This window comes from Micropterus dolomieu, linkage group LG05 (assembly GCF_021292245.1).
Source record: "Micropterus dolomieu isolate WLL.071019.BEF.003 ecotype Adirondacks linkage group LG05, ASM2129224v1, whole genome shotgun sequence".
Taxonomy (NCBI): domain Eukaryota; kingdom Metazoa; phylum Chordata; class Actinopteri; order Centrarchiformes; family Centrarchidae; genus Micropterus; species Micropterus dolomieu.
This window is the reverse complement of record NC_060154.1, coordinates 23,153,093-23,166,844: the sequence shown is the minus strand read 5'-3', so window position 1 is coordinate 23,166,844 and position 13,752 is coordinate 23,153,093. Positions and strand designations below refer to the sequence as shown.

Below are 13,752 nucleotides of genomic sequence, written 5' to 3'. Positions count from 1 at the left end.
CAAAACAGGACTTTATAAAACGATGACACTCACATTTGGCTTTGTGAGTCGGTCTTATCAGTCATGCAAAGCAAAAACACGATGCTTTACAGAGTTTTTGTTTTGGTATTTTTATTAAAATATAAGTACTGTGTAAATAACACAGTTAAGCCTAGCCTACTGTGCATGTCGCTGTATTTACGTTGCGACAACTCGCAGTCTGTTTTCCGCCGCCGTCTCTCGTACGAGAGTGGTGTGTGGTACCTGGTGTGGTTCTTGGTCTGTATTACTTTCTTCTTTCGCTCAATCGTCTGCTACGGCGGAGTAGACCATCTGCTTCGTGTTTACGCTGGCACGCGCATGCCCAGTGTAGCTACCTGAACGGCCACTAGATGTGTGTTTTCAGTCGTTTTAATATAGACAGAGATAAACTCTGATACGCAGCTGAAACGCTGCTGTGGACGGAGAAGATCGGTTTCGTTATAAAACTGTTTTAAAAACGTAGCAGTGTGGATGTAGCCTCACATTACCCCACTCCTCTCATGTCAACCCTCCCGTTTTTGCTACTTCAGAGTTTATCATCGACTCATGATGCCTGTGCTCCTTTATCTCCTAAATATTTTGGCTACAGCCTTTTTTGTTGCAGTTTTTATGGTTGTAGTAAATTTATAAAGATGCTGTTTGTTCTGTTTTTGTAGTTTATTCCACAGTAAAGCTATATTTGTTAAGCTAGAAGATGTTCACAGTAACCAGGCAAAGGCTGCAATGGTTTAAGTCTCTAACACAGATTGAGCAGAATTTGTTGCCCATGTTTCCTGGTAATAAAATAAACAGTTGTCATTTCATGATACTTTATCATCTTATAATTTTAACACTTAATACATTGTTTTTAGGACCAATTAAATAAATATACAGTATACTGTATAATGCTACATGATAAATAAAAGGCTCCAAATAGACCCAGTGATCGGTATCGGCTGATGCTGCTTTCAGCAATCGGTGATCGGCCCAAAAAATCCTGATCGGAGCACCTCTAGAAGGGTGGCAAACTGATCCTAAATCAGTGTCATCAGGCCATTCCACCCCTGCACCCTCAGTAGCCAGCAGGCTGTGTATTTTTCCATGAGCACACAACTCAGCCAGTGTGGTCCTCGTCTTCTGCCTCTGGCCACGGCCCAGAATCAAAAGTTGAGGCAGTAAAGAGGCCTAATTAAGTACATTTGGATGCACACTAAAGTTAGTCGTGTGTGTGCCAAGTACACACTTAAGGACATGATGTTTACTTGGCACACACATATGATCTCCAGGCTTCTGATAACTCACTCTTGTCTGCGCAGGTGTTGGTTTCAGACAACTTGACGTCTCATTTCTGTACCGCCTAACAGCTGAGAATGAACCCACTTTGTTTTATTGTTGCCTTAACACATTTTCACACTGTCCGCTGGATAAGGCTAATCTCTTCTTATCAATGGAATGGAAAAGCATTGATATGTTCAGGTTAACATTAAATCTTTATACTGTTTAAATGAATAGTTTTCGGGATATATGCTTAATAGATTTCTTGGCAAGAGTTAAATAAGAAGATCAATACCCGTTTTATGTCTGTATTAAGGTAGAGCCAGAAAATGATTAGCTTAGCTTAGCATAAAGACTAGAAGCAGGGGGAAAAATTAAATCCACTACTTACTTTACATAGATTTCCTTTTGTGTACATATTTAAAAATTAATATAACGTGATATCAACCTTTTCATCTAACTCTCGGCAAGTAAGCCAATAAGCATCGTCAAACTCTTCTTTTAAAATCACATTTAGTTTTTCTGACCACCTCTAATGTGATTCAAGTCGAAGGCGCACGTGTGCAGACAGTGATCAAAAAACATGGATAATGTGTGTCACACTATGCTGGTTTCTTTCAGAGTAATCCAGCCCAATGCAAATGAAAGAGCCTTTCTGTGTTTCTGTAACTATGACATGACGTTAGTATGCACAAACTATCATTAACATAAATTAGTATCATTAACAGCATCCTCTAAATACCCGGCACATGTAAACATACTCAGTGACGCGATGTAGATATCTGTGTGAGTATTTCCAATCTTCCTCTCATCTGACCATTCCTCCTGGATCAGTACAGCGCTACTTGGATCGCGACACTAATAATTAAGGACTCATCAACTTCCTAATGCTAAGCTTTTCAAAGAGGCTTTAAACGTTCCTCGCAATTACGGCCCTCTGGCAGAGTAATATCTTTACGGCTTATTCTTACTGCTGCTGCATGTAAACCATGATGTAAACTGACACAGATGCAAATGCACAATAATACACACACACACACACACACACACAGTAATGTCAGCTACTTACAGGCTACAGTAAGAAGTATGGCTGAACTCAGCTCTAAATACGTTAACAGGTCTTAAACTGACATGGTGGAGCCGGCACACATCCACAACCTTCTCCCGACATTTCCTCTCAGCGTTTCTCTGATTTACTGAACAAAGCGTTGTACACAGAGAGGGGAAAGCTGCTCGGTCCTCTGCTGTCAGTGCATTTCATTCACTTTGTATAATAAAGTGAATGTGTGGAGGAAGCGGGACTGGAGAGGACAGCCTTTCACTATGCCAAGTCATCCATTATGATCAATGGCATCAGGAAAGCAAGCATTGTTAATAAGAGCTTCCTGCCTGCTGCTGCCTAAAAAAACATCTCTTTGAGACATTTAGCTTGGAGCTGGATGATAAGCAACAAAGTCTGCATACATGCAAATGCTTTTTCCAGATATAAGAACCTTTATTAACTAAGGGAGCCTTTGAGAAATACCATTGGCTGCATGTGCATGTTTTCATTTTAGAGATTGTTTTCTTAAATTAAGTGGTTTTGTAAAAAAAAAAAAAAAAAAAAAAACTAAAGTTATCAGTTTGCTATGATAGAAAATAGAGACAGGCAGCAAATCTTCACAGCTGAGAAGCTGGATCCAGACAATTTTTGTATTTTGCTTAAAAAAATGACTTGAACAAGCCAAACTCGATTATCCAGACAGCTGCCGATTACTGTCCAGTTTAAATGTCTGGGTGATCAACAAACTGATTAATCAACTAATTGTTTGTGCTCTAAAATAGTGTATATCTTCTTTATATAAGTGAAAGGACTGGTTGATTAATTAAGTAATTATTTGGAATGCTATATTGATAACTGATCATTTGCTACAGTTGCTTGTTACAGATTTGCTAGCCCGGGGCTTTTTGGCTGTTTAAAAGAAGGAAAAAAAACTATTTTAAAAGGACTTCTGGACATTTCAGTTTGAGCTGCCACTGAATGATTAATCATTTGCCAAAAAGGATAACAGAGCAGGCTGATTGACAATGAAAATATTAAACATGTGCTAAATATTATTGTAACAAAGACTATGTTACACGGCTGATAAATGCTGTGACAAATCAGAAAAAAACAAAGACATATGATGAGTTAGTTTATAGGAAACCCAATCCACAGACGCACTCACTCCCATAATGCCATCTGGCCATGTTTGATTGTGTTTCCTCTGAATCTTCTGAGGTTACAGTGTCACATGGTCAGACAGAAACCTAAAGCAAAGCCAGCTAAATCACGGTCACTATTACATTTACTATCCCTAATCCCAATCTCATTCTCCCCAGGCTACTAGACTAATTGTCTGGATTATCAGGATAAAATGGGACCAACTCAAGGACAGGTGGAAATCAAGAAGCCGTCTGCCTGTTTTTCTGGGTGGTTGTCTCTCTCTGCTCAGCTTCAGCATTGGGTTTTTTGTTTCTTAAGTGGCTGAAATGACTGGCACAGCAGTTTCTGACAGCAGCCGATGACATGAACGCAGTCTAAATCTCGCGGCTGTGCCGGACAGGCGACAGGGCAGTTACATCTCATTTTACACTGTAGACTGGACTAATGTAGCAGGTGGGTATGAAAGTGTAATTTTCCCTCGGAGAGGCCTGAAAGCTCAGCACACTTTGAAATGGAAATTCAAAGTGAGCATATGCAGAGAGAGGTGTCTTCATTGAAGAGGAGTCTAGCTGCTCAGCCAAATCCTCACCGTAGTGATAGTAACTGCTCTTTACACACACCACAGGGACACACACGCGTGGATACGCCTCCATAAGTCAATAAAACACTGACTGTCAGCTATGCAGACGTCTACCTGTGTGTTTGTGGGAATGCAATGCCTGCCCACAGTGTTAGTCAACATGCAGACATCAGGAAAAGAGTTGTAGTTGAAGTAATTGATATTTGGATACTCACAATGTCATGTTCGTCATACTAATGTTGTATTACTATAATACCACTGGATTGTTTTGTCAAGAGTGTGTGTGTCCTATATTCCCTTAAGGGAGGTCTTGCCGCTCCTGAAGGAACTGGCAGGGTTGAGTAGCAGCACCCTGTTCTCTGGGCAATGCTAAAAACACACACACACACACGCAGGTGCTAAAACTCTTGTGCAATTTCAATGTTTTTCATTACTGAACTCCCAGATCACAACTGAGCTTAGTGGTCCTTGCTGATCCTCAAAACGCAGTCAAAGCTGAGTGAAAAAGGTCCTTTTACGGAGAGAGGAGAGGAGACTGGCTAGGGAGTGGAGTTGGTAGTACAAATAAACAGGGTGGTGATCAGATTTGACTCCTGTGTCGTGCTGTTATTGCTCAGAGCAGCATCTTCTGGCACTGGTGACTCGGTAAAGGGCAATCTGCTATAACTACAGAAGGAACACAGTTGTATTACAGAGTAGGTAATGGCTGCTCACACCTGTACAGAAAAATCTACACAGACACCTGCACACTTCAGGCTCAGTGCAGAGCTGAAACTCACGCTTCACTCAGCAAAGCAATATCAAGCACACAGTGAGCTGTTTTTTCCTATACATGTGTCATGTATTTGCATTACTTTATCGATTTTTAACTGTCACAACGCTGTTGAGCAAATGATGCACAACAATGGTTTTTAGAAACAATCCCTATTTAAATTCACCTACAACAGCAACAATGTTGACTTAAAAGTGCTTCAGATTAACTAAGTCCTTGACGTGGACTAACAGTTGTCTTCTGCCATCATCCAAATGCTCTGTGGCATTGCATTTATCCCCACATGCACCTTGGAAGCACTAAACTTAGAAATGCTACGCCACACACACCACCTCTGCAGGCTGCCATCTAAATGAATACGTAGAGTACAGATGATCTGGCACCACTGTTGTGTAGCAGCCTCAGGTATACGATCGGTTACTACTCAGCAAGATGTACACCATCATTTACCATTCTACCTACACTAAGCTGCCTCTTATGCACAGTGTGGGGCTGCACTGGCTGCGAAGAGCAATCGTTTGAACAGCTACTGTAGGCTGAGATGAATACGCACAGAAAAAAGACAGACAGCAGCCTTGGCCTTTTGTAAAATACAATGCAGCAAATAACACAGCCCGCAGCTGCTGATCGAGCTCAAAACTGTATAGAAAATGAAGCCTCTTCTACAGGCTGCCAACGGGATGTCGAAATACGGAGGAAACACTGTGGAGAGAGCTTGGAAAAGAGAGAGGAAAGTGTTTTCCCTGCAATGAAAGGAAAGCAATAATTACATACGCTGGGGGATTTTGGAGCAAAACCCGTTACAATGTGAGTGCCACACAATCTTGTAACTTTGACATCCAAAACTGTAAGACATCGGGGGCCAGAATTACGGACATAAAAGCAGAGGAAACTTTACTTTCAGTTTGTGTATACTAGGGCTGCAACAATTAGTTAACATAATCAACAATGTCGATTATAACAATTTGTCGACGTGTAGTTACAAGAAGGCCGTTTAAGGGACAGATAGAAATCTTCTTTTTAAGAACATTTTTGGTTGTTTATTTCTAACTGCAACACACTACATGGAATTCTAGGGGCAGTACCGCCTCCACTGTCTGCCATGACTGCTTGACTGTAAGACTACTCACGAAGAAGAAACATTCATGCGAGAAGCAGAAAGCAACGGAGAAAGAGGCAAACAGCGGCACGGCTTTTTGATTTTACAAGTTTTGTATGCCATTTCATCACTAAATACATTTCTGAGAGGTTTTGAGGCGAGAAATCAACTGTGTAGAACTTGGATATTGGCAGTTTTACGAAAGCTGATGGTGAATCCAAAATGTGTTCAAACGTTTTCGGGGTTGAGAAGCTCCACAAGCGCCCGCGAGGTTAGTGGTGCCAGCAGGCCGGCCAGTCACACCCACGGAGCTCTGTGGTCCCAGTTACTCAGACCTCTGCAGCACCAACAACAGAGAAAAGGCCACAACGGTAAGATAGATTCAGTGTTTGTACCGCTGTTATTCTGTCGGTACAAATAAAACTTATAAGCACTTTGGAAAAATAAACTACACAAGTATTATGAAAGGGGGCTGTTGCTTTATTATTCTAAATAGACATTACATTGTTAGTGCACAGTTGTGGTTACAGTACTCGCTTTAACGTGCTTTAATTTTATAGAGTTCCAAAGAAAAAATCTTTGTTAAAAAGTTAAACGTTTTAAAGTTAAAACCTACTTGGCAATAAATCAGATTGAAAGCTTATCGTTTTGGGTGATGAAGCACGTTAAGTGCAATACTAAATCAGTGACTTATAGGAGACGCTGTCTTGTCTTCTTCCCTTTTTCCCCCCTGGCGTTAATACTAGTGTTCATTCTGAATAGTAAACCTCGTTCACTTAATGGTAGCTAGTTAGGCTGTGTGTTGGAGATCAGTAATTCACTTGAAAGATATTTAATTAGTTAAATGGTTTAATTAGGGTTAGGGGGTGACAAAAATAATCGTGAGTAGTCGACTAATCGAATAAATAATTAACAAATTAGTTGACTATGAAAATAATCATTAGTTGCAGCCCTAGTGTATACAATATGCTTGTAACTAGCATGTAAGGAAGCATTAATTATTTATTAGGAATAAACGTGCAACAGCTTAACAAACACAATTCCACTGCCCTTAGCAATCAGATCAGCATGCTCAGAAAATGTCACTACAGTAGGTACAGTGTGCATCAGAAACGAGGTGCAAAAAGCTTAGTAAATGTTCCCCAAAGAGACAAAGCTGATCAACACAGAGCAGTAAATCCAACACAGAAACATTCTGCAGGCCACACAGTGACTGACAGCCGTGATTATTTAAGTCTACTGTCTGGGTCCATTTCAAATTCACCATGAGATGAGATGCGAGTAGAGTATTGCTTAGACCGGGGTCAGAGTGATTGAAATTGCCAACTAGGCCCACACTGTTTAATGAATGAATGCATTTTCTCACTGCTCAGATTCCATTAAACTTACATAAACCCTCCAGCATCTCTCTCTTCCACTTTGCAAGGCTTTACTCGCCATTCACTTCGAGCAGACTCAGACTGTAAGTAACTGACAGAACGGTTTTTATTCTAAAACTAGTGTGATAATCTAAAAATGAAATTTATGCAGCTGAATTAGGAAATACTGATTAAAGTTCAAAGAACAATCCATTAAGACATAATGACTTCCAAAAATCAAGCAGCCTGAAATACAACTTTATTATTTAAAGGTTTTTGTAGAAAAAAGGAATGTCAGGTTCCTGTAAGTTAAATGGAACCACAACCAGCTTTCACTGTAAAAAAAAAAAAAATCATTGTTGCTGTTGGTTAATAGAGGTTAATCATTTAAATCAATTTTCTAAAAAGCTTATCTGGGGCTTATCTCAGCATCCACTGGGTGAAAGGCAGGGAACACACTGTACAGGTCACCTGTCTATCACAAGGCTGACACACATAGACACACACATTCACATGCAATTTAGACTTTCCAACTCACCTGACACAATTTTTTTTTGGAGGTGGAGGGAAGCGTGGAGGAAACCAACACAGGCACCAGAATAGGTGCAATTACTGAAGCCTCAAGCAGGCACCACTCGAATGCTTTCTTGGTTGAAAATAATCATCACTAATTCTGTGTGGGTGGTTCAGAGCTTCATGCTCCTGTCTGACTGTGCTCATGCTCCAGGTGCTGATAATGAAATAATAATAGCCTGCACAGTGGGCACAGTAACTCTCTTAATTGAAAACACCAGGTCTTTGCCTTACTTCCCCTCTGAGGGAAGCCAGGGCAGCGTGACACTGCAGTCATGTCACTGTAAAACAGAGCCAGAGCCTCAGCCAGTGGCACATAAAGACTTGTACAGCTGCTACGTCACTACAACAGCCTACAATTCTTTATATGTCTCTCCTCCCTGTCTGTGACTCCATTTCCTGTGTTTCTCTTTAATTCACTCATCTTCCCAGAAGCTATCACTCAGATATTCCAAGGCTGGCCAAGCACAAGGACAGACAGCAGCAAACCCAACGCTCCTGCCTCGCTGTTTAAAATAGCTACTATGGCACACTTCCCCCACTTGCAGAGAAAATCAGCAGCACGTAAGACGTAACTGTACTGCGTCATCATCTACGTTAAATAATATGACATTAAATAACCTGGCAGAGGGTCAAAATCCTATACAAGCCCGGTGAATTGGCCACTGGGGTACAAACTGATACTGGCACGCACTGCCAGAGAGGGAGAAAAAGAAAGAGAGACCTTGCAGATCAGTAAGGAGGAAGAAAATAGATGATAAATTCCACAGAAGGCAACCACCCTTTATGCCTCCGTCAGCAATCCTGACAAGCCTGACCTAAAGCAGAGAACAGAGAAAAACACAGAGGGGGGAGGACCGCTGGAGAGTGACAAATGAGTGGCTGAGCCAAGGGAATCGCTCAAGGAGAGGAGAGGAGAAAAGAGAAGAGGGAGGAGAGGAGAGGAGAGGAGAGGAGAGGTTGAAGGTGAGAGGAGTTGAGAATGGGAGTATGGGAAGAAGATAAGCAAGATTAATTCTGTTGTGCTGACAAGAGACTATGGGGACAAATTACGACTGCCTGAAGATGGGGAGCTTTGAATGGGACTAAACGATCAGACAGCTACTTAACAGCCAGCTGTGACACCTACACAACATTGTAGTCACACATGCCGCGCAGCTGAGCTGAAGTACACATACGTAAGATGTGACGTAAGCCAAATTCTCATTTTGACGTGTCAAATGAACATTTACCATCTCCAGGGGCCAATGGGAATGAAAGAAAACCTTTTCAACTGACATTTCTATTGATTCCTATTAACCAGTGCCAATGCTACCTTGTTATTACACTGCCGTAGCAATGAATGGGTTTGAACCACAGACTGAATAAAAAAGGGTTTAACCCATTTCATCTGGATAGCCTTTATTGGACTATCTCTTTAAGACCTTTCACTGATAGCTGTTTCATGGGCGTCACAGTTCGATTCACACCTACCTCTCCCTGCTGCACGGACTATCAGACAAACTATCTTAACCTACAAAAGCTTTGTTTTAGAGGAGGAGACGATGCACAACAATGTTAGCAATACCAAGGATAAGGTAGACACTGTCCCTAGAGTTGTCCTGCAACAGCATGGCTCACTGAAAGGCTAATTCTTTCAAACAGTGACAGAACTAAGATGCTTGAAGCTGATGTGTTTGCACTTTCAATGTTGTTGACTTGGATTAACATTATGATGATATGCTGTAGGCCAGCCTTAAGAATTTGATAATCTCTTTTCCCTGATTAGAATTATGATAAAGGTGATTTTAAACTGCATAAGTCATGTAATAGCCTAAATCTTGTATTTTGCATGTGTTTAAGCTCTCACATGTTTCAGAGACAACCTTGGTTGCTTTGGTCAAGGAAACATGCTACTCACTGATATTAATGAGTGAAATCACACAGATGTAGTGGCCTGTTTATTGACTCTGCTGCACCACAGGAATACTGTTAACCGTGTAGCAGATGTTTGGATCTACAGCTTTACAGAATAATGGATTAAAGTGTGTGTATCAAATGGCTGTCTAGGACAGTTTGTTTTAGAAAATGTGTGTGGTTTTCTGCATATTTTACTGCAATAGCAAGTACCTTTGAATGACTCCTTGTTTGTTTCACTGGAAGACTTGTTGCAAGGTATTGACCAGACTGGCCTTCTCTTTAATGGGACTTCTTTAGCACTCATAAAATGCCGCCCTAAAGGCATATCAGGGCAGTGCCGCATGAATGATGGGCATAGCTGAAATACGTCTTGCTTCAGTAATATTTAAAACCAACTCAACCTACAGCATTAGCCAATTCAGGGATGAATAAAGCCGAGGTTAAATGGGTAAACAAGGTTACAGATGGTGGTATGTTAAAAACAAGAAGCTTAAACAGTCAGCAGGGTCTTTCAGTGTCTGCCCTATCCAACATAATCACACGACAAATCACGTCATACTATGAAGACTTGTCCTCTGTTTTCTTATAAGCATTATATTTTGCTGCTCCTTCAGACAATGTCAAGTTACTCAAAAGACAGTCCAGACAGGTGACTACAAACTGTCTGCAAACCATCAACCTGAATACATTTGGCAGGGTAGAGGCGTACTCAATAATGCATCTGTTTAAAGCTATTCATCGTCACATGCAAGCTCTCACTCTCTCACTCTAGCAAGGTCTGTGTTTTCCATTGCATGTGAAGGCGCACTTACTGAGCAGGTACACGCCTGTGAAATTAGCCCCGTAGTACAAGAGACACGCGCCAGCAAGCATGCGAGAAAAGAGCATCTGCAGCCAAAGGCTCCCCACGTCCATTTTCCCCATCTGATAAAGCTAAGCTCGACGAGTAACCCTCACCAGACAGCCCTTTGATTCATGAGCCCGTTCTGTGTTGAGGTACTGAGCTCTTGTCAAAGTCAGCCCTTGCCTCACCAGTGTCAATGAAAACTCTGAAAATAAAAGACAAGTGTAGCAGCCTGCCACAGTCAACAGTGGTGGCTTCATCAGCCTGAGGAAATGCCAAGATGATGGCAAATGTTAGGGCCAAATTGAGGCGTCAATGGCTTCTTCAGAAACATAATGGGTGAAATGAATGTCTTTCTATACCATGTGGATGACAGGTGGTGATAATGCTAGGGGTGTATGCTGGAAAAGTCAGGGGAGGAAGCTAAGAGAAATGATGCTCCTGAGCTACACCTCTGTCTCTTAATATTTATCAAGCAAAGTAATTAGAAATATTTACAGCTGTAACATATTCATATCATAGTAACTTACCTTTTCAAATATCCACTCATTTCCTAGCCTTGGTTTGTTGTGTTGCTGAGTAGTCACGACTGCAACGTTAGCTACATAAATACACCGCTATAGACACTTTACAGTACCACACACATATTTATACTAGCAGTAGTAACGTTACCTAACTTTACCTGCTCTCCTCGCCCAGTCAGTTACTGGTTAGCCACTAGCCTAGCTTACCAATCCCTCGCTAGCAAAGATGAGTCGGGACTTTCTAGTCACAGCGGTAGCATCAGAGAGTCGGGTGGAAATGGATGTCTGGGTACTGACATAAACATGAAAGACGGACAGGGGTTTATTTTAAATGTGATAAAGTACCCATGTCTGCGGAGTCCACCCCGTAGCTAACTCCAACCACCGTGTCCCCATCATCGGATGCTGCGGCCCCGGAGAGCGGACTCCCGTCCCTGGCCTCCGACAGCCCGACCGCTCCCTCGGCTGCTGCTTCCATTCAGCCTCCCGGAGGCAAAAACAGGCAAGCCCTCCGAAAGAAAGACCGACAGCGACGCCGCGACCCCGGTGCAGGGGAAGGAGGAGTGTGTTGTTTGATGTGTGTTAGGAATAAGTGATAGTTAGACACGCGACGGCCCCTTCATCTGTGCGGTGTCCCCTCACGACGGCGGCACACGGTCCGCTCCTCTCAGGTCGACTGCACCGCACTTGCTGCCGCTTCTGTGCTGCTGCTGCCTGGTTTTGTGCTGGTCGCTGTGGCGCCCTCTGCAGGAGGCTGAGGGGGGCCGCAGGCAGCAGCTCAGCGAGGTGCTCTGAATCACATGCGGAGGTCAGCTTGAAGTGATGGGAGTCTGTATGAGTGGTTGCATTACATTTACAACAGCTCTTAATCCGTCTGGTAAGTCAACACGTTTTTGTCATGTCGTTTACTTTATTTATGCTTCAAATACTTGACCAGAAACAGAAAAGCATGAGTCCGCCACAGAGAAACTCACATCTTGGCTTGCATCTTAATCATATATTTAGATTTTTAAACTTATGGATATTTTGGATGCATAGCCATGACTAAATTAGGAGGACTAAACGGGAGGTGTTTCCACTTTATTATAGTGCTAATAACAGTCACTATTTGTTTGTTTGCAGACAATGTACTGCCCATATGACCCAGAACTAAGGGTATACTTAATAATCATTCATACTTCCGGCTTAATTAATATAATGCATAAAACTTGCTGTAATATCTTCACAATACCAATCTGCAGTACGAGTAAACCATCTAACTACTATGTTTTCTCTGACCATTATTGTTTACAGTATGCAGAGCACCACTCTAGCAAGACCTAAAGGCACTCATCTGTAATCTTTACGAGGGAAAACACTGTTATTTCACTGCTGGAATATTTTAATATATAGACAAATCTTATGGCTTCATAAGGACGAGTTTAGTCTTGTCACATGTCCATGAGTGGAGAGCCTTTCAATCAAAGAGTGATTTCTCCTTTTGATTATTGTTATTGGCCTGAAGTGGTTAAGCTACAGTATTCAGGGTAAATGCAAAGAATTTTATATTTTTGTTTAGCAGACAAGGGCGAATATTTCATGTCATGTTGGTGGTGACAATAAAAACATCTTCCAGCCAGAGATTTTTAGAAATAAAGTAACTGAGCGTCTAAAAAAAAGGTAGGCAGTAAAATGTAAAATGTAAATGTAAATATGCAATATGGGACGTGACAGTCTGAATGAATAATTTGCCTAATATTTACCTCCCTACAAGCTCATAGTGTAAGTATAAATACGATATCAACAAATAAAAATTGTGCCTGTCATCTAAATATTGAGTTTCTGTACTATGAAGCCAGTGTTCCAGTCCATAAAAGAAAAAACTGTTACATTTTTCTACCCAGGGCAACAATTCCCAGAGTTTCATTTTAAGCTCATGAACGGTTTTCTGACACACACACACACACAAGAGAGAAATGGATTTTCCATCACTTTTCAACATTTCCATTATACAGAATGAAAGACCATTGTGCACATCCATAGCTCAGAACAAAATAACAGAACACACATCTGTTCTACACGCAACGCCAATATAATAGGCCAACAGACATACATTAAAATTTTTTTACAGACAATAAACAACACAGACAAAAATATATTTATTACTATATGACTTTATTATGAAAATGATGCCAGACATTAATTAACTAAAAGAGCTAATGATGCATTGCTAGATCCTTTCTCCGTCTCTCCAGACCAAACAGTTGAAAACAAGCTTGGAGTTCGTCCCAGGAGGTTTGCACGCCATTTTCATCAGGTCTGCCCTGTCCGCCATGCAGGTTTATGGACAGACCGTCACTGGTCTGGGGTGGACCCAAACTATATCCCCTGGTGCTTGGAGAGGCACAGAAAGGAATTGGTCAAAATGGACAGAGTATCAGGAAGCATCATTCATCTATTAGATGTTTAAAGGTATCGGGGAAGATCCTTCTCCACCACCTGGAAAGAAAGAAAAGAGTGGAAGTTATTCATGTCCTAGTGAAAGTATATTTACACCTGGAGAGACATAACAACACACACAGTATGTGCAGCGACAACTATAAGAGATAATGTCGGTTTATATGAAAGGTCAATTCCATGTTAAACCCAAAAGGATGTCCTCTC

The 13,752-nt window shown here is 41.5% G+C and overlaps 1 protein-coding gene across 7 annotated transcripts in view; it reads right to left on the bottom strand.

Moving 5' to 3' along the window:
* Nucleotides 1-11,799, bottom strand: part of pip5k1ca (phosphatidylinositol-4-phosphate 5-kinase, type I, gamma a) — a 127,955-nt gene extending 116,156 nt beyond the window's left edge. For 6 of the 7 annotated variants that reach the window (XM_046048738.1, XM_046048737.1, XM_046048742.1 and 3 more), the window contains exon 1: nt 11,455-11,799. In XM_046048738.1, coding sequence (XP_045904694.1) covers nt 11,455-11,587 — 133 coding nt within the window. In that variant the 5' untranslated portion in view covers nt 11,588-11,799. Of the gene's footprint in view, nt 1-11,115; nt 11,429-11,454 lie in introns of those variants that run through there. The other variant, XM_046048744.1, reaches the window with a different exon arrangement.
* Between the last annotated feature and the right edge of the window lie 1,953 nt (nt 11,800-13,752).